At 41.0% G+C, this 21,239-nt stretch overlaps 3 protein-coding genes across 3 annotated transcripts; 1 reads left to right on the top strand and 2 right to left on the bottom strand.

Annotated features, from left to right (window-relative positions):
• Window positions 1-3,803: 3,803 nt before the first annotated feature.
• On the top strand, window positions 3,804-5,596 carry LOC308129440 (specifically androgen-regulated gene protein; the record flags this gene model as incomplete). Its single annotated transcript, XM_080495382.1, has 3 exons — window positions 3,804-3,908; window positions 4,135-4,330; window positions 4,443-5,596. 3 exons carry the CDS (start codon window positions 3,804-3,806, stop codon window positions 5,594-5,596), a joined length of 1,455 nt encoding a protein of 484 aa, XP_080351508.1.
• A 1,967-nt stretch (window positions 5,597-7,563) lies between these two features.
• On the bottom strand, window positions 7,564-15,056 carry kif17 (kinesin family member 17; the record flags this gene model as incomplete). The annotated part of the gene is made up of 14 exons (XM_080495381.1): window positions 7,564-7,748; window positions 8,003-8,126; window positions 8,212-8,273; window positions 8,387-8,645; window positions 9,709-9,937; window positions 10,451-10,563; window positions 10,674-10,786; window positions 10,967-11,132; window positions 11,234-11,328; window positions 11,459-11,911; window positions 12,965-13,154; window positions 13,409-13,510; window positions 13,874-14,020; window positions 14,826-15,056. The coding sequence occupies 14 exons, from the start codon at window positions 15,054-15,056 to the stop codon at window positions 7,564-7,566; spliced, it is 2,469 nt and encodes an 822-aa protein (XP_080351507.1).
• A 1,374-nt stretch (window positions 15,057-16,430) lies between these two features.
• On the bottom strand, window positions 16,431-21,078 carry sh2d5 (SH2 domain containing 5; the record flags this gene model as incomplete). Its single annotated transcript, XM_080495380.1, is given in 11 exon segments — window positions 16,431-16,441; window positions 16,994-17,177; window positions 17,859-18,018; window positions 18,626-18,731; window positions 19,127-19,307; window positions 19,504-19,623; window positions 19,625-19,705; window positions 20,468-20,614; window positions 20,707-20,781; window positions 20,866-20,946; window positions 21,028-21,078. Coding segments are annotated over 11 exon segments (1,197 nt in total).
• Window positions 21,079-21,239: the final 161 nt, after the last annotated feature.

Raw genomic sequence — 21,239 nt, 5'->3', positions numbered from 1 at the left:
TACAGGCTCTTAATGGGATTTAAGATTTGTGTGCTTGCTGTTTGACCAACTGCAGCAGCTCCATACCACAGAGAAGACATCCAACAGCTCCTATGCAGCTATTATTGCCAAGGATTAGATGAGCGATGAGACTTGAATTAAACCTTTTTTCCATTTGTGTAGAATATCCCTCTATTGGGCTTTTGTCATGACTTAAAGTTAAATCTAATTGGACAAACCACGGATATAACCCTAATTTGAGCCTACATCCAACCAGTGTCCAACCTTACTCTTCAATCTGCTTCATGTAAAATAATTTTTCTAGTCAGCAACTCGGTCGCCTCAGGTTGGAGAAGTTTCATCTGATGGTGGGATTTCAGTAAAGAAACATCACAGCACTGAATGAAACGCATTTGAAATATTGTAAAGACATCATTTATAATTATTTAACCTGCTTGGATCCAAGCTGCATGTTTGCCTTGTGCATATTCCTATACCACATGCCTTTTTAAAATGCACTGCTAGTTAAGGGCCTTGCTCAAGGGCAATTAGTAGGAACACACTGGTAGTGGGATTCAAACCAGCAGATTTACAGTCACAAGCTATCTTCCATAACTTCCAAGCGAATGTTGCATATCTTTAATTATGGCGTCATCCTCTCTATCAATGGGCCAAATTGTCACATACCATTAACAATAGATGTCAATCTGAGGGACTACCGTAATCAAAATCCACGTATTTGATCTTTTCCAACTTGAAATGCACTTTTACAATATTTAACTAATAATTGCATTGTATTCATTTAAAATTATATATGTATGATCACAATTTTTGAAACTTTTAGCTGTTTTGCAAAACTTTTATGATAAATCACAATTTCCACAGTTTCCCACCAAAAACAAAATGTTACATAACAAAACTACATTTAAAAAAAAATGTCAAAGTGCACAACAACCAAGATACATGCACACATATTGTACAGTAGAATATGCGTTATGAATTAAGGATTACTATAAGTAATGGAAACAGATTACAGGTTCTGTAACAGGGAGGACAGCAGTCCACGTCAGAGGCAGGATGCCGCTCTCTGATTGGCTGAAAGCCTAAAGCACAAAGTCCCCAGTGCAGGTGTCTCAGGCAGGCCAGTCGCTGGAGGAGCAGCAGAGTGAGTGAGTGACCGGCGTGTGTCCATTCAAACAGGTACGTGCCTGATTAATGCCACAATTTCATAGTAAACTAGTGCTTTTGGAAATGTTAGATTACCTAAAGGCGGTTTAAACTTACTATTCACTTATTATTGGTGTTATAATTGTTTATTACACAGGTGAACTGAATCAAGACAGACAAATTATGGCAATCCAAACGTTTCTATTCACATAAAAAGAGTAAGGTTTCCGCAAATTGTTTTAAATGGTTATATTTAGCACCATAATGTTTTCAGCATCTTATGGACTTGTTGACCTCGATGCCATTTTTAGACACACTGTGTACTCATTGTGGGGGGAATTTCAAAATAACCATGTAATGCCAATTGAACTTGGTGCTTGAGGTAATGAAATAAAAGCCAAGAAGAACATTGAAGGCTCTCCCTATTACATAATCCCTTGTGATTGTTGCATTGAAGATAATAAACTTTTCTAGCTGATTTTTTTTATGGCTGCAATCAAAACAAACTGCAAACCCCAAGCGATTATTGTTCTGAGCTTGGCGCCATGGCTGTTGCATTTATTGTTTTAACCTCTGCCTCATAGGACAGTGTGTTTGCTCAACTTGTACTGGTTTCCATGGGTGTTGCTACTGTTTTGATAGACGCAACATATCAGGTTTTCATAAATTCCCATCAAAATATAAAAGGTTTGTGCACTGGATATGGTCAGCGGAGATGAATGACCAAGTTTTCTCATGTTAAAAAAGCAGATGCGATCAGTCACATTAACTGGTTTCGCAGAGTTTCCACTGCTCAGAATTACCCCTTGACCTGCATTCAGCAAGACAGATGGGTACAATTACATATGTGGATGTCACCATAGCAGCTTCAAAATATCAACGGGATGGAAGTCAATGACAAAGCATTAACACTCAACAGAAGTGCTTTTGTGCCTCCGCTGGCCTCCCTGGCAGCCAATGCTTCTTCACACAGGGGTTCCTTTGTACCATCACAATCTTCTCTTCTTTTACATTACTAACGTACGTTGAATGTGTTTAAACTGTAAAAAATCTTTCTCTTTAAAATGGTCAGGCTGAGCCACTATTCCTTCAGTCTTCATAGAGCTCGACAGACATGCTTTGATCCAAATCCATTTCTTTAATCAAGAAAACCTCGAGCATTTACAAAGAATGGGCTTTTTCTGTGCAATAACAAATAAGAGTAAGCCAACATGGCCAAGCTGGATATCATGTAACTTTCGGGAGATCATTACGGCAGTCCTCCACTCCCTGTGAAACTGATCCGGTGAAGGAAGATTAGGAGGGCCATGTGTGCTGTAATCTAAGTCACATGCAGTAAGAAGACTAGTTCGATATCTGTCAGGAGCACACGAAGCTAAGGTGGCAAGTTATGCAGGCTGCATGCATTTGCGATACACCAGCAGGTTCTAGGATACTAATCCATGTAGGCATCAACGTGTTAAAAGCTACAAAACAGAGAAACTACTATTTATCGTTTATAAAACAAAGTCGGCCTCTGAAGGCAAACTCAAGTGATTTTAGCCTGTCAGACATTTCAGATGACTTTTCAGTTCTGCAAACCATTGGTCAAGAGTAACCAATCGAGAACAATGAGCTGTTTAAGTAGATTATACAGTTAAAATTGAATAAATTATCTATAATGTTTTTTTATTGCTTACACAACAATAAGCATATTCTTGTTTGAAAACTCCTCCAAAGCCTCTTCGCCCTAAAGCTATGAGACTGCACAAGCTATAGGATGAAAAAGGAAGACTTACAAGCCTATTCATTAAAAATGTGTGTGCAGTAAAATGCTACTGTTATGCAGTAACTCTTTTTTATTTTTACAAGCCTGGACACACAAACTGCCACAATAAAAGTACCTGAGCATGATGAATTCACGTATCAAGTCCAAAGTTTTGCACTCTTATGTAAGTGTTATTATTTATTCTACAGTTTCGTAGGTTCAGGGCTACTGTAGGTCCTATTCAGCCCCACAAAACCAAACAACAATTTATTTTTACACTATGGGACGATTGATCTAAAACAAGTCATGGTCAACAAAGAGATTAAAGGTAATCTCTCTTTGTTGACTTAATCCTGGATTGTCCTTACGTACCTTTAATGTATATGTTGTCTCTGTGGACTGGGGGTGCTTGAACTGCTTTGGTAGTGATCACTATTCACACGGCGTGTAAAATTAAATGTGCCACTCATCTGCTAACAAGCAATGGGGACTTATTTTTTGTCAGTACATACAAAACTGTCATCTTTTAAAGAAAACTTGAAGCCTTGCCAGACTGCATTGTTTCAATTACAACTTTTGGCCTGACCAGGACTCGAGAGCCTCAAATTATGCAGTGACCAAACCGGGATGTTTTAAAATAGTCGGTTTGAGGTTGAAGTGACACAAGATGAAGCTTTGGTGTTAAAAAAAAAAAAAAAAATGCACAAGGAACATAACTCAGTGGTCCTATTTTGTTTTACATTACAGATGTTACCATTTTAGAATTTGTGGAAATTAGTTCATACGTTTGCCATGACTAAGGAATCCTTCAAATAAGTATTTTGCCCAAATATATTTGACTCTATTTTTTTCTATTATCTCACAGGGAAAACCATCTCTTCTTCTATCCTTGGGCAAGTAGGTTACTAAAATGCCCCAAAGTGATACCTGGCCAGGCGGCGCTGGATTTGAACCGATGTACAGCATGGAGAGTGCTGGGAGCTGCGACAGTGTCATCAGTGCTCATTCTGGCAGTGTAAGTAATAAAAGCTTACCAGCTTCAATCTTGAGATCTGTACAGTTCTGCTTATGATACAAAACCACTTGAAATGTCAAAACTAAACTATGTTGATGACTCCGAGCTGAGTTATAGAACCTCATCAGATTTTGATGTTGTGTGTCTCGTGTTGTGACTTTTTTTTTTTAATTTGTCATTGTGGCTTTTTCATCATGAGGAAACTATTACCTGTGTGTTTTTTCAGAGTGATGACAGTCTCGACCACCTGTCTGCTGAAGAAAAGGCCTGCCTCATGTTTTTGGAGGAGACCATTGATTCTCTGGACACTGAAGAAGATAGTGGGCTGTCAAATGACGAACCTGACCAACTGCCTATTCCTGGCAGCCTTGCTTCCAAACTGGCAGATCTGTCAGCCTCAATGAGCAAAACCAAGATAAACGGTGAGTTAATCTCTGGAGACAGATGCAGAATTAGCGATACAGTCATCCACGAGAAGCTTCGAAAGGAGATTTGTTGTGTTTGTAGTGACAATTGCACTTGCTTGTCTTTCAGGTTTGGATGAACACGCGTTGAAGAAAATCAATAAGGACAATGTGGAAAGCAAGATCATTTATAGCTACCTGGTTCCTACGCCCTTTGTTGTGGCAAACAGTGCTCCGTGTTCTGTGTCCGGTCCAAAAACCACCCCCTTTCTGCCTCCGGTCACATCTCAAAGCAGCACACCGGGTCACAGAGACAACCAGAAATGTTCCAGTTCCACAGTACCAACAGAGGCTCATGTCGCAGTACCCCCCTCATCAAAACCACAGGAGCACTCAGGTAGAACAGGCGATGGTCCTTTACCGAGAGGACCTCTGTCTTACGAGGCTCTCGTTCACCTGCGGAAAAGTGCTTCGGCCAAAAAAACTCCTTTGTGTCCCACTATTGATCACACTATTGACTCGAACAAGCCCGCTCCGACGCCAGTGGCTTCAAATTTTAAAAATAATCCAAGATCTGGCAAATCCCACACAGAGGCTCCTAAGTCGAAAGCAACCGCTCCATTTGTGCTCCCAAAACCTCAAATCATTCCCGCCAATGTTCCAGTGAAAGCACAAAATGGATCCAGGCCCACAGACTCCTCAAACTGTATCAAGCATCCTAAAGATCCCCAAGTGGTGAGAGTTGAAGCTTTGCAGAAGTTGGGTCTCGTGACAGGTGAAGAGCCAGAAAATGATGATGTCGCTCCTCTGCCTCAACCAAAATTTCACTCCTCTTCGGACCCAATGCCGAACAGATTCATAAGAGGTCCGCCCAATAGTAATCCATCCAGGAGTCCATCATTTTGTTACTCTCAAGTGGCTACAGAGCCGAAGAACAGGCCGCTGCAGAGCAGTGCCAGTTTCCATCACTACTCCAGACGCGACCAGCAGCCTGTGTCTTCATCAGATCCCACACAATCCACTGGGTTGAGGAAACCTGGTATGGAGCGCTCAGCCACCTGTGATGACCACAGAAGTGAAAAATGCCCTGAAAAGAAACCTATTGCATCTGGAAAGCCGGCAAAAAGCAGCTATACCTCACCACCCAGAGCCCCGAAGCCATCAAAGTCACAGCCTGTATCCGAAAACCCTTCCAGCGTGGTGGGATATACTGTGATGGTGGTGCCTGGGATGGGAGCTGATCGAAAAGAGGCTCTGAGGAAGCTCGGTTTGCTCAAAGACTGAAAACACTGAACAACAGAAGTTTGCCTCAATAGATTCCGAGCTCAGAAAGAATTCATCACCAGCTGAAAACAAGGCTGAAGCATGAATTTGGCACACGGCACTTTGGCAAACTGAAGCAGAACTCGAGGATGAAGAAGAGGAAGATTTTAAAGAACAACACTAGCACTCTCCATTTAAGGATAACTTGAGCAAAGCTTTGCATTCAGAACTGTACCGTCAAGAGTAAATGAAAAGTACGCACCCATTTTAAACCAGTTAAGCTCAGCGCATCTGCTGAAAATCATATCTTTCTCTGTTTGCTTTCATGAACTTAATGTAGACAAAACCCAACAAAGCCACAGCATTATACTAAATCAGTGTGCACACGAATCACGTTGGTATTGTTATGCTTGTTTCACAATTCACAGATGTGCCTGTTAGATCATTGAATGCACTTGCTGGATCAGAGATCAAATTCGAGCTTCATCATTAGGAAGCAACCATTTTTCATTGTTTAGTAGCTTTTTTTCCCCCCCAATCTGTAATTAATCTGTTCTGTTTAATTTTCATACTTTATGCATGGCCTTAAATGTGTGTCCATGTAATTGCCTTCATTGTCTAAGACCTCGAGATGAAATAGTTGTAAGTAGTATTTCTACATGCTTTTTTTTTTTTTTCATACATGTCACTAATAATAATAATGATAATAAAAATATGGGCTAGTCAATTTTTGCATATTGATTTTTTTTTTTTTAATCTTTATAAAAACAGAAAGAGCCTGAATCTAAGGCCAACATTTTGATTAATGACACCTTGTATCTTAAAGTCACGTTGAATGTTTATAATAGTTCAAGCACACCCACAGAGGTTCCGACTCAACCTGCATTGTTCATCAGCAATCTTGTTACGTGACTGTCAGTCAAACAACTCGTCTTACACGCCGTTCAAATGATGAGGAAGCCTACTCAGCTGTTCTTCCATTAGCCGATTATCCAGAGCTCCACCTCCCTGTGAACTTAGGAGACCGACACCCTCCTCTCTGTTTTCTCAACATGCCCCACATGTAACGTTTCCAAATTGGTTTCGGTGGCTGGTTTCAATGGCTTGGTGTTTATTTCATAACAGTCATAAAGCCTCTAGATTAGTGTTTGTCAAATTATCATAGGAGACTATGACAGTGGCCTTCTGTTTAGTTTATTGTGTGTAATGGACCCACCCAGAGTGCCAGTGTCTGGGTTTTGTGTTTCTACACACAGACAAATAAAGGGTGTCAAATTTTTTGGGAAACTGACACGGCAGTCTGCCGGTCAAGTAATAATAAACAATAGAGAACGAAATCAGGCCATAGCGAAAATGAGAAACATGATAAGAGTTTTATAGTGGGGAAACAAATGGAAGAGTATGTCAGTGTAATTGTTTATATCACCATCCAAGACAAGTGTAAGAATTTACGAATGGAACAAACAGCACTTCAAAATCTTCTATGGACGACGCAGAGATCAAGTATCTTGTAATATGAAGTACCTGTCTACACTGCTGCCATGACAACAGCCCTCCTGACCCATTTGTCACGACACTATAAACCAAACCATCACGTCTGAGACTTTACTGTTGTCAACTGATGCCCACTATAAAAGTAAAAAAAAAAGTAAGTGCAAGTAGCAAAGATTTGATTAAACTGATTTATTTTATTTCTTCAGCAGCAAGAGTATAAATTCACATTTTTGGGTAACCAATTCCATTTAAAATGCGATAAAGTAAAAATATCATAGAGCCGAGACTCACAGATCACCAAAGCATTAACATACAGTGCAGAAAATCAAGGATAGGTGGAATACCATGCAAAATCATCACAACTCATACAGACAAACATTACAAAACTGAGGTTGCAATGTAACTCAAGTGTCCTCTTAACCTTCACAGTATATTCACTATTTTCATTTATATTCTATCACAAATCACATAGTGGCTGGGAATCCGTGATTCTTTCAAGTCCCCTCATGTTGGATGTGCATTTTGCTTTTTTTGCGCTTCACCTTGGACACTGGGACATCCAGTGACTCCAAACGGAAGGGACGCGGCAGGACGGAGTCTGAGCCGACGGGGGAGTTCATGTTGGAGCCACTCAGAGAGAGGTGGGCTGCCACGTTCAGCAGGGGTGGGGAGTGGACACCTGCATGAGAAGGGGGGGGGGGATTGGGATTAATGAGACAAACACTGGAGGGAAACAACTAAATAAAAGCTGGTTTAAGAGAATATATTTAAAGACATTGTGAAAAAGGAAAACCGACATTGACATTATTTAAACAATACGAGCAAAGGAAGCACATGAGGGTTTAATATATGCATAGTATTGCTGCAGAATGAACACACACACATCAACTGTTTGTGTTTACTTGAACATGTCAGCAGTTTGTGTTGTCTCACCGTGTCCCTTCGTGGCTTCAGCTCCCAGCAGCTGGCTGGCTCGTTTTGGCTTAAAGTAGCTGCTGGCAATGTTCTCACTGTCACTCCGGTCCAGCATTTCCTTGTACCTGTCTTCTTCCATCTGCTGAAACACACAGCAGTTATCCTCTGTGAGTATGTCAGCATGTGCGTTTTAAGCAGAAAGCTGATGCATGAAAAAACAAACACACCATAAATGACGCTCCAGCCTCAGGGCCCGTGTTCCTGCAAGGTGATGGTTTTGGTGCCACTGCTACAAATTGAAAAAGGGATGGATATTTCAAGAGGATGAGCCAAAACAGGAAAAACAAAAAATAAATACAACCTCAACAGCTGCAGTATGGATGCCCTTGTCATACACCCCACCTGAGGGGAGTGTTGTTTTCTGCAGGATCACGTCTGGCAGCCTCCAGGTGGCGCTGTCCTCGTCCCAGACGGCCTCTTTCTTCAGGCGGTCCAGGTTGCTGTAGTTGCAGTCGCGACGCACCAGAGGAACCATGCGCTCCAGCAGGCTGTGCAGCAGTTGACCTTCTCTCTCCAGCCTGCGGATGGAGGTCAGGTAGTCCTTTCTCTCCTCCTCAAACTCAGCCTGGAGGTCGCGGATCTCCAGTTTTGCTGCTTTCAGCTGTTACGACAAATTTGTACAGGTTTTAAGGCTTTATGGTCGAAGCACAAAAGGCGCATGTTGGTGCCTCAGCTTATTTCTGTGCAGCTTGTTTTGTGTAGATCCAAAAAGCATTTTGAGGTTTTGAGGCGCCATCCAAGAACTGTTTCAACACTAAATCAGCAAATCCCCATAAGAGACAGGCGCAGCCCTTTTTTTCAGGTTAAGAAAGTTAATATAATACTTTAATTCAGTGTTTTTCAACCACTGTGCCTCGGCACACTGGTGTTCCGTGAGATATAGTCAGGTGTGCCGTGGGAAATTATCCAATTTCACATTTTTTCTAAAAGAACATTTACTCTCACAGCCGCTGTCAGCGCAGTGTGCAGAGTAATCGTGTATAAATACTGTGACGAGCGCCGCGGAAGAATTGCTCTGAGTCGAAATTCTATTCTGCCAACTGTACACCAGTTTAATGATTAAAGAATCACCAAGCCGCACTGAAAAAAGACGTTTTTGAAAAGGAAGAATCTAACCAGGATATCAGCTCTGTGTTCATCCATCAGGTCCAGGTTTCACACTGAGTGAGTAAAAATTAAAAAAAGAAATTGGGAAATACTTTTTTCTGTATTTAGTTGATTCCTGTTGATAAAGCATTGATGAGAATGACTTTATATTGTTAATATAGGCTACAGAGTTTAAAATTTTACCATTTTCGGGTGGTGGTGTGCCTCGAGATTTTTCCAAAGAAAAAAGTGTGCCTTGGCTCAAAAAAGGTTGAAAAACACTGCTTTAATTCCCAAGAAGAAGCGTCGGAGGGTGTATGAGTCTCTCGGGACTGATATCCAAATCTGACACACTTCATTAAGAGCACGAGTGAATAAAAATGTGAAACCACTGAGAAACTAGAGAATAAGCTAAAGGGAAAGTTCTCACGAAATCCCAAAAATGAAAACATACATATATGTACATATTCTTGGATGTTCTCTGTATGGAGTTTAACAATTGTACGAATAAGTTGAAAACACAACAGTGTGTGTTTTTAGATAAAGAAAATAATGTAAAAATATTTACAGTCTCTCACCTTTCCCTGGACTTTGACCAGCATGTGGCCTTTGGCATGGACTTCTTCCTGAATGGAATTGTAGACGTTCAGCAGCACACTCTCGCTGTCCTCGCTGTTCTGTGACAGAGCCTGGATGAGCTGCACTTTCCTCTGGTCGGCCAGCTTCTGCCGCTGCCTGTGTCTCTGCTGCAGCTCCTTGTTCCTGGCCTGCTCCCCACCCACCACCTCCTGTTCAAGCTGCTGCAGTCTGGGCGGAAGTGCATTAACTTGTGTTACTGGATGAAATGACACAAAATAAATACATCATCTAAATATTACTGTGTTCAAATGACATGACACTTATGTGACAAGAGGCCAGAGAGGCATCCCTAATTATTGTTTAGTCGCGTTTGTGTTTTGTTTACTGCTAATTACACCATTTGGAAAGTTATTTGTACAAATTATGCAATAATGGTTAAATTGATCAAATTAATTAATTGAACAAGAATTTATCATAGATAGATAGATAGATAGATAGATAGATAGATAGATAGATAGATAGATAGATAGATAGATAGATAGATAGATAGATAGATAGATAGATAGATAGATAGATAGATAGATAGATAGATAGATAGATAGATAGATAGATAGATAGATAGATAGATAGATAGATAGATAGATAGATAGATAGATAGATAGATAGATAGATAGATAGATAGATAGATAGATAGATAGATAGATAGATAGATAGATAGATAGATAGATAGTCTTTTCACACCTCTCCAAGACATGCTTTTGGTCCAAACTCCCTGTTGTGACGCAGGTCGACTCTGTGGCCTCGTCTCCCCCTGAATGCTCTTGTACGCCGACTTCTTCATGCAGCACAGCAGCCTGTCTCAACAGTGAACAGAAGCAACATTCAGTTAGTTTAATCCATTGTTGTGTTTTTGTAACTTCTAACAAGCTTCAGATGCAAGCTGGTCATGTTTGTGGAGAACCACCGTAATGGGAAAGCTTTTTGCAGTTGTACTGTGACACATGGGATCAGTGCTGAGACATTGCTCTTCCTCTGGCGTCTGGGCTACACAGCTGGAGCTCACTGCTGCTGCCGCTGCTAAACAACACAATCAATAACAGTGTCAGTATACATGTGGTGATAAAATCAACAAGAATTGGTCGGAAGATCACTGTTTAATAAAAAAGAAAAAAGTCTCTGTATAGTTCAGTTTTGTTAAAAATCAAATGCATGAAGTGATTTAGTGAAAATCTGTTAGGGACCAACACTCTGCTGTACCATTTTTAGAGGCAGAGCTCCCCCTGCTGGTTTGGGCCTTCTCCAGAAAAGTAAGCTTTGATTCATAAGAGGAGCGCAGGGCAGCAATGTCCTCCTGCAGTTTTGCTTTAGACTCCTGCTCTGCGTTATAGTCCGCCTGTAGCTTGGCCAGCTTCTCTTCATAGTCCTGTGGCGAGAGCAGAATACAGACCGTAAATCACATGGTGCTCACACAAGGCACACATTGATATGAAGTGATATATCGGTGTGAGAATGGTCTCCGTATGCCTCTTTAATCTTCTCCTTCCTTGCTTCAGTGGCACTGGCTTGTGGTGTCGAAGGAGCAGGAAGAGACACCTCAAATAGCTGACCTGCCAACAGAGCTGCACACATTTTTTTTTTAACAACATAGATAATTAAATTAATTAAACAAACATGCGGATGAAAATATAATTCATATAAAGATGTACATTTAAAATTAGCCAGAGGAAGCCCTTTGATATTAAAACTTACACGAGAGGTCAGCAGAGCCCAACTGGCCTGATATGAGAGCCCGGAGATTCTTGATCTCCTCCTGGTACTCTCGCAGCAGGGCGTCCTTGGGGTCTTCGTTGATTCTGGGCCTGTTCTGGATGCTTTTGGCCCGGTTCGCGTAGCGCAGTGTGCTCAGGCTTTCCTCGTAGTTGTTGTCTGCCGGCGAGAGACAGGCGATCATCAAGGTGCGCGTGTTTCCTCCCAGGGAGTCCTGCAGCAGCCTGGTCAGCTTTGAGTCCCGGTAGGGGATGTATTTGGAACGCCCATCCACCAGGGCGGAGATGACGTTCCCCAGGGCCGAGAGCGACAGGTTGATCTTCGTGGCCTCGCGGAGACGGTCGCCAGTGGCGCCGGTTTTGGACTGACGCTCGCTTCCTGCCAAGTCCACAAGGTTGAGTTTTCCCGCTCGCAGATGGTCCTGGTCAGCTGCATCTTAGAGAGAACATGCGGGGAAATACTTTCAAGTTTGCATCAGTATGCAATATGCAGTATGCATCATTCCGCTATCCAATATTAAAACTCAAAGCAATATAAAAGCTATCAGGCTATACTGTTACATGTTATACTTTTTTATTTTATACCTGTTGAGCTGCTATACCTATAGTGTTAAACATGTAAAGACAGTCAATGAATCCAATTGGAAGAAAATTTGGGGTTTGGGTCCAGATCATTCTGTGCTGACATTGTGTGTTTCCCTGTGTGAGCGCTTGTTTACTCCAGGTAGTCTGGTTTCCTCTCTCAGTCCAAAAACACGAGACTTTAAATGGTGACCTAAATTACCCATAGGTGTGAATTTGTGGTTGCCTGTCTCTCTCTCTCTCTCTCTCTGTTTGCTCTGTAACTAACCAACTGTCCAGCTGGGATCTGCCCCACAAGCCTGAATTATATAAAGCAGTATAGGAGATGGACATAAAGCCTGACTGGTTCTCAATTCCATATGCTTATTAAGGAAGACTTTCGTTCATTAGGGTTGTGTGATTGCACCCCTGAGAAGGAAACTCTTGCTTTTTTTCTTCGCATCTTAGCATCCACACAGCAAACATTACTTCTAGAAAATAAAAATCTTACATTTTAATCAATCTACAGATAGGATTGCCTTCATTAAATGTATTCCTCATATAAACCGACTGTAGAACTGTGGAACACACCTCCAGATTTGACTTTTCCATCGCAAAAATTAATGCATTAATTCATCTTTATATTCAATTCCAAACGTTTGTTTTATAGCGTTTAGTTAACTTTAAAAGCTTCTTTCAAGTATTACATTTATATGTTACATATGTCTATGTGTAAATTAGGTAAACTTCTCTGACTTCAGAGACAACTTCAGTTTAAAATAAGTAAAAATCAGCATTAGGTTGTGACAATCTTGTGTAATTTTACAAGGTGCTTTTGTTACCTTGATGAAATGGTACATTTAGCGAAACAAAAATGCTTTTCAAGCTTGCGTTCTAGTCAAACCTATTCCTTTAATTGCGTGCTCACCAGTGCTGCAAATCTCCAAATGGATTGTGAAGATTGAGTGGGAGCGGGACGAGTCTTTGTTCATCAGTGTGTAGCCCACTGCCCGGTTCTTCCAGCCGTGCTCTATGATTCTCTCACACTCCTTCACGCTGTGCACCGTGTGCATGGACAGGTCCCGCACATACACGCCGCGCTCCGGGTGCTCTTTCAGCTGGGCATTCAAGAGCCACAGGAGAAAAAAGATTTTAAAAAATACCCACGCAACAAAAAAAAAAAATCAGTCGCCCTGTTCAAACACCTTGACCTTCAAGCTGTCATGTAACAACTGTGCTTTAAGTCACTGCGGCAGCACGCGCCATACAGTACACGTGTAAACAGACAACAGTGCATGAAACTAGATTTCTTTAGCCCTCTGTGCTTACAAGATGTGGAGTGGTTTGTTTTTTGGAAACAACAGAGGCTTACCTCCAATCTCTGTTTGGTGTCGCTTCCCAGAAGGTCTCTGATTTCTTCATTGTAAATCTCTAAGTAGGAGGCCCTGACCAGGAATTTGGTATTTTCTGCACACTGGCTTGCACAACCAAAAAAAAACAAAAAACAGATGACATATGATTATTTCTTCTGAGCAAACAGAATCTTTGACAAGCCTGGACACAAACTGTAACCACCACACTGTTGACGAAAGCAAACTTTCCCCCGGCAGAAGAAGCTGCAGCTGAATGAGTATTAGAGGTACCGTCAAACAGCTTCTTTTTACTTTCTTATCTTGAGTTCATTCCAGAACCCTATTTTACACAAATAATAATAGAAATCAGTGCAAGTGTGCTAGTTTCCACCAAAACCTGAACAGGAATTGCAGCAGGTCTCTGGGCTTTTGACTTGAACTTGTGATTTCCAAAGAGGAATTTAGAGAAAAGTTGCATTAATTACCTGAATGCTCTCAAAAATATGTTCAAAGGCCCGGGGGATGACGCCTTTCTGAGATGTGGGCTCAGACACACCCTGCATGGTGAAAGACTTGCCACTTCCAGTTTGTCCATAAGCAAAGATTGTGCCATTGTATCCCTCAGTGACACCCTGCAAAAAAAAAAAACATTTCACAAGGGCTTGTTGTGACATCATTTAGGAAAATGACAAGGTGAAGATACACACATATATTTCTCATTTCATCCAATGGCATAAACAGGAATAGTTCAAAAGTACATGACAGGACAAACTTTATTTTTTTAAATCAGAAACAGATGGATGTAAATAAAATTCTATTGTTGACTTCGACAAATTAAACAAAAATGAAACTATGGGCATAAAAAAGCACTTTAAATTCACACATTAGAACAAATGGCATTTTGGTTATATAAACAATCTAAATATAATATTAGCATTAGAATTATGAAGTGGAAATCTGTAGCAGAAATGACATGAGTTGTTGTAAAGGTACTGGCATACACATGACTTTTGCATATGTCTGACAGGAGTATAATAAGTTATAAATGAGGCCTGCAGTAATTTGCAATGAGATATAGGCTCCAGACTGACGGTGTCCAGTGACCGGTGTGTTACTCTTGTCCTGCATAGCTCCTGGTCAAGATTATCTAGTCATATGATTGACTAATAGGCGATACTGAATGATTGAAACAAGGACAAAAGTGTGACGTTTCGAGCCATAATGTTGATCCTTAAGTGGAAGTGAGATGAAAAAACCCAAATACATTGATAAGAGTATTAAAATGTTAGAATATTACATCTCAAAGAAGTATATGTGCAGGTTGGTGTTCAAATGCATACAAACAATATGGATGAGTAATGTTGAAGATACCACCAAGCCTTAAACCTCAATCCAAACAGACTGGGAGTTAAAACAAAAAAAGAAAAGACCACATACCTCAACCAACGGATAGGCAATCTCATTGTACATCTGCTCTGTTGTCTGATCAATGAAGTAGGTCCCGTCAAAGGTGAACTGTTTGGGGGGCTCGTCCACTGCCCCGGGCTTCTCGATGAAGCACTGACAGCGGTGCAGGTCCATGGACAGCACCATCTTGGAGCTGAGAGCGTTCTCCCGGTCATTCAGGGGCCTGCACCTGACGATCACCTTCACCGACTCCGACCCCATGTCGCAACGGCCAAATCACAGCAGCTGGCTGCGTGCCGCCGCGTCAAATCCAAAGTAAGCAAAAGAGCTAATCGGTCATAATGAACACAGCATCCAGAGAGGAGAGACACCTCAGGGTGATTTTAACAAACCTGGACAACAAGTTCTGAAAACCAAAGGCTCACAAAACGGATATCCAATATTACATAATGTGTTTAAATTCCTCTGAAAAGTCACAGAAGGTGGTATTATGTCCACACACGGTGCCGACTGACCTCCTCAGGTATCGTTTCAGCTCTTTTGCCATTCTGCTCCGCTGCTCATGGTGGGTTGAAGTTGCCTGGCAACTGTAAACAACCGTGAGGGTAGAAACTGTATCTCGGCGGCAGCCATATTGGTGAGGTCATTGAAGGCCATCGATTTCTCCACAGATAGGCAACAATAAATCCAGAGTACTAAATACTAATGACATAACCTCAGACTACACTAAATGCTTTTCTATTTTTATTTTCAACTCTTTAATCTTATTAGTTTTCAACTCTGGGAGAAACAAACCCTGTAAATTTCCAGCAACCTGACTAAACCACACACACACACACACACGGGTGTACCTGTAATTTTTGTTAACTTCCTTTTATGATGATGCAAATTCAGCTGAACCTAATGTGTGACTCAGTTGAGACAGACAACTGAGCTCGTGTGTCCCAGTAACAATGCAATAACACAGATAACAGCACAGGCCAGAAAAATCCTATGTGATTCAGATTATTTAAATTTAAAAATAGAACATTAAAAATATCCATTTCATTTCTCTTCAGTTACTTTGTAATTGCATTACTGTTTAGAGAAGTAACTAGTAACCAGAGGTGTCTGTACTTGAGTGGATTGTTCAGGTATGTTTTGATGTTTATTTCTGGTGACTTTTGACTTCTAATTTGTAGATTGATGATCCACACTGAAACTGCAGAAGTGGACAAATAAAAATATGAATATTAAAATTGAAGTCAAGTCTTGTCATTACATTACAACCATGTTACAAGTTGAACCACAATCTGTGTCAATACCAAAGATTATTACGTATTTGAGCACATTTCATCGTTTGTACTTTTGCACAAATGTCTGTGTGCACATGCTCCTTAAATCAAGCTGTAGGTGAGTGCGAGCAAATCATTTAGACTTTAAATAACAGGAAACACTATTTTGCCTTGACAACAACAAGTCTTGTAGTTTATTTCAAACACAGATGAGCAAAGTTTGAAAATGTTAGTGTATAATATTAAGGTTTCCATGAAAACTCATTCCCCACGAGAAACTAACAAAAGTGTACAAAACATGACGACAATAAGTGGGTTATGCTGAAAAACTTTCCATCCGTTTTAAAAAGAAACTGTTGCTTTAGCCATAATCTGCAATAGACCAGAAAAAAAAAACGGAACATGTTGAAACTGAAAAAAGTCGAAAAAGTGGCCATGAAAAAAACAAAACAAAAAAAGAACAAATTCTCAGTTATACATGTCTAAAACACAGAAAAGTGCAGGCAGTATCATGTTGCAAGGAAACCGTAAAAATAAGGTAACCGTTTGATCGATCGTTTGTGCTCTGCCTTCACAAACTAACTGGAACTGATCATTCTAAAAACACACTCGTGACGCAGGCTCAGGTGTGAAATATATATTCATTAAAAAATTGATGCTTAAAAAAAATAAAAGCAGCCTTTTCCGAGCAAGTACCACTGTTGAAGTGACTTGCAAACTGTTTAAAAATAAGTGTCAACACTGTTTGTAGATGCTTGTGTTTTATAGTTTGCGACGATTCTCCACAACACCTGTGCTTTACGAGTAAATGTGTACAAGAAATTACGAAAGTCTTTTTAAAAAAAATATTATTTTTTTTTCAAATGCTTTTGTTCCCGGTGTGTCAGTATCCTGAGGATTACGCCCATTGCTTTGAGTGGGTACTTTGATTTTTGGCTTTGCTCGAGTTCTTGCTCAGCTTCGCCGGCGGCTGATGGCCGCCGCCGCTTTCCTCCCACTCGTAGCAGTGGTTGACTCGGGCGCAGCTCAGGGAGCACGGCAGATCGTCCTGGCTCTCCGTGTAGAACTCAATCAGCTCAGCTAAGGAACAGAACTCTGTCTTGCATTTCTGAAATCAAAAGAAAAACATTGTCAAAAAAATTAATAAAAAATCGTGCAAAAATGATCCGTTACCATCAGAGACGTTACGCACAAGTCGGAAGGAAATGTGGGTTTTTCTTCTTTGGAATTTTTTTGCAATAAATTATGTAACATCTCACACTACTTGCACGAGATCGTGATAAAATAAGTACTAAATAAGTCAATAAGTACATTATTGCCTGATCAACAAATCTATTGTCCCTGGAATATATTAAAAAGGGATTTTATATCATTTCATATGCATTTTATAACAGAACAGAAAATTTAATTTTATTGCAGCGATTTTTCATTTATTTACCGACCTGGAAACAGGAAAACATGCAAACTCAGAAAAGCTGAAGTCAAGAATCAAACTTGGCCTCAGCTGATTTACCGTATCTGGACACTTTTTTTAAATAAAGTGTAAATATTAAGTGCGAGGCATTCTTTAGTCTGGTATAAGCAAAAATGAAATGAGAAGAATGTCTGACACCCCAAAGAAATCAAAAACTAAAATTAAACTGTCTTCATTCATTTTAAAATCTTATTGACAAGAAAATTAATAAAAGGACATTACATCCAAACACACAATTCTCCGACTGCCATTCCGTATTTTTATTTTACTTTTCCGTCTCAAAGTTTAATACAAGTTCAACTCGTATTGATTTACCTCCAGCAGGAATTTCCCTTTGCGGGTGTTTTCTATCAGGTAGGTGATCAAACCAGAGGGGAAGCGAATGATGAGGGAACCGCATTTCTGTTTTTTGGGATGCGGACACAGGAGATACGATCCGAGGATGTCGTCCGCCAGCAGTGAATAGCTGCTCTCACTGCAATACAAGATAAATAATCACTGATGTATTAATAAAGACATGGATCATCCACGCAGCAAAAATAAAAGCACATTTCTAAAAAGCTGGCGCAATGTGTAAAACGCAAATAAGAGAGAGAAGTAAGGACATGCAAGTCTCGAAACGATTTGCCATTCACAACTAAATCACATGTTGAAAGTAGGACATTTTACAACTTCTTGAAATGTTATTGCAACGTCAAAAAAATGAAGATGGATCATTTATGACTGCAAAAGTTATAAAAATACCCAAAGGAGCAATTTATTAGTAAATACCAAGGAAACACTATAGTATAAAAAGGGAAATTAGGAGAGTTCTGATCACTCAAAATGAGAAAATGTGTAAAAAAAAAATACAGAATAAGTTCAGATAACATTCATACCGTTTGTGTTAAATGAGCTATTTTTTATGACAACGAAGTGGTAAAATGTCCCTTTAAACTTCTGAAATGTGAAAATTCGAAGAACTAGTTGGATACTTAATCAAATGAGGAAAAATAGAAATGACTGCTTCCTTTTACATTTCACACACTGCCCCTGGCTTTTTTTTTTCTCTCTCTCGACATTGAGGTGAGTGAGGTACTGACGTGGCGATACCAGCCCAACACCACACAGCTTGAGCCAGAGCTTCTTCGGTTTCCGCCAGACTTGGAGCCCGTGATCTCCTGACTGGTGTCTTGTCTTTGTCCTTTTCTGATTCACATAAAAAAAAAAAAAAAAAAAGGACAGAAATAAATAAATAACTTGGGATTCAGATTTGTATCAAGAGATGCAAAGGTTAATGATATTCCACCAGTTTGTGCAGGAAAACATCCAATTATCTGAGAGCCCACATGAAGAAAGGAAAGATAAAACCTTTTTACAAAAACAAACTTATGTTTAAAAACAAAGCAACAGAGAGAGAATCTGTTTGCATCACCTCATGGCACACACACACACACGCAAACACACACGCGCGCACGCACACACACACACACAAAACCCTGACACCACACCAGTGAGCTGCTTCTCCTCGCTAAAACGCAGAGTTTTGCTTTACCTAATCAGCTCTTTGACTCGGGATAGCGCTCTGTGAACGCTGGGCTGACCTTGTGACTCATTCAGTCGCTCCTGAACGCAGCGCTGTTTGAGCGGCGTGAAGGTGAAGGAGCGGTAAGCGCCTGAACGCAGCGCCTTGGTGCGGATGGCCTTCTTGCGGACGAGGGACGGGGAGGAGGCGAAGACCTCGTCCTGGCTGCTGTGAGTGTCGTCCGAGGACTTCTGACTCCTCTGCAGGGAGAGACGGAAAGTAAAAATGACGGGGAAAAACACGAAACAAGACATGCACACCTCGTTACTCTCCACACACATCCAACCATTCCACACTCTGGGAATCCCTGGGTTAACTTGAATCTTACAACCAACCTCTGCTGGGGGGGGGGGGGGGGGGGGGGAATTAAAGAGAAGAGGAGGGTAAAGTCTAAACCTTGGTGCCGGGCAGCAGCCCTCGAAACGGGGCTCTTCTGAAGGACACCAGGGCACTGACGCTCAGCGGGAAGCCGTGGTTGAGCAGCGACGGGCTGCGTTTGGGCAACGAGCCCGCGGGGGCCGTCCTGCGCCTCTTCTGGGTGCTTCTCCAGATATGACAGCTGGAAACAGCGGCACAGCAGGAGGTTCAGGAACTGGGCCTAACAGACAGGAGAGTATTATTACACACACATCACTTATGGAGCAGCTTCCTTGCCGGGGGGATGGAATCGTAGGTCACAGTATCGTGGAAAAACACACCTGGTCAAACACACCTGGAGTTTGATGATATAATATAACCCAAGAGTGCAAAGCCGAGCTGCAGACGTCTGACTGAGAAGACTGAGCTTCAGGAAAACTTTAAGTCTTGCGGGATCAGCGGTTAATGATTAATTTCACGAGCACAGATCATTTCATCAGTATCAACCAGCAGGTTGATACTTAAAATGCAGAAGGAGACGCTCAAATTATTTTCTCAAACTAAAAGGCAAATAATAAAAAGGTTCTCCAAAGTACTTGACATGCAGAAGTAAAAAGTGGAAGTTTTTAGGGGCTGTAAACTGTTTTACAACATTTCACTTTAATAATAAAGCCTCAAACAGAGATTCTGTATCATTGCCATGTTTATCAGTTAGGTGGCAACTGAATGTTTTTCTCCTTTTAGATTTTTCCCATCTGATTTATTTGAATGTTTGATGATGAAAATCAGAAGTCAGTTCAATTCAACCACTGCCTGAAAACAAGTATTTCAATTCAAACCTGTAAACCACGGTTACATCAACTATTGGCAAGTAGAATAGTTTCACTGTGAACTTTGGAATAAAACAAGATTCTTATTCACATGTTTTTTTTTTTTTTTTTTATCCTTTCTGTCATCACCACTTGAGAAGAGTAGAAAAAAACTCTCGCTGGTTTCTTCTTACCGCTCTGGCGTGCCTTGCTTTAAAAACATGGCAATAGAGCTGTGCGTCGGTGCTGCCGGGGTTATGGGAGACAAAGGCAAACTGGGCATCGACGGGCCGGGCGGTGGACAGAGAGACTCTCTGCAGAGCGTGAGCCATGAGAAGGGTCTGCAAAAAGGAAGGGGGGGGGGGGGGGGTCAACTACAGCGCAACACCAAAACCAGCGACATCAGTGAGACCACGGAAAGTTAAATACGAACCGTTTCATCTTCATTGTAGACTTTCACACCTTTAATGGAGAATTTCAGGGACACGGGCCTCCTTCTCTTGCATGCCTGCGAGGAGAAACACCGCCGGCGTAAGTTGTTGTGTTTCCCATCGCGGTTGTAAAGCGAACAGTTGTCGGCAGAGAGACTCACTTTGAGAGACTTCAGCTCCGTGTGCAGTTGCTTAATCTGGTCATCCAGACAGCGGTCATCCACAGGAAATGAGCCCACATACTTGACAGGTGAAGACACAAGATTTGAACAAAACAACCCAAAACCAACACGAAAATAAAAAAACACATTTTCAAACAATACCTCTGCAGTTCTTGTGACTTTACTGTCTTCACTGACCGGCGCCTCCCCCATGCTGTGAGTAATATCTGGGAAAAACAAGAATAAAATGACATTTCAATGAATTAAAAACCACAAAATAAAAACACAAAACTTAAACTTAAAACTGTCAATTTAAAGAAATGTACAAAATTCCTCAAGGACAAGTCATATTGGGGAAAGAGAAAAGATCAGAA

Source organism: Blennius ocellaris (genome assembly GCF_963422515.1).
Source record: "Blennius ocellaris genome assembly, chromosome: 4".
Taxonomy (NCBI): Eukaryota; Metazoa; Chordata; class Actinopteri; order Blenniiformes; family Blenniidae; genus Blennius; species Blennius ocellaris.
The sequence above is the reverse complement of the archived record's forward strand: the minus strand, read 5'-3'. Positions and strand labels throughout refer to the sequence as shown.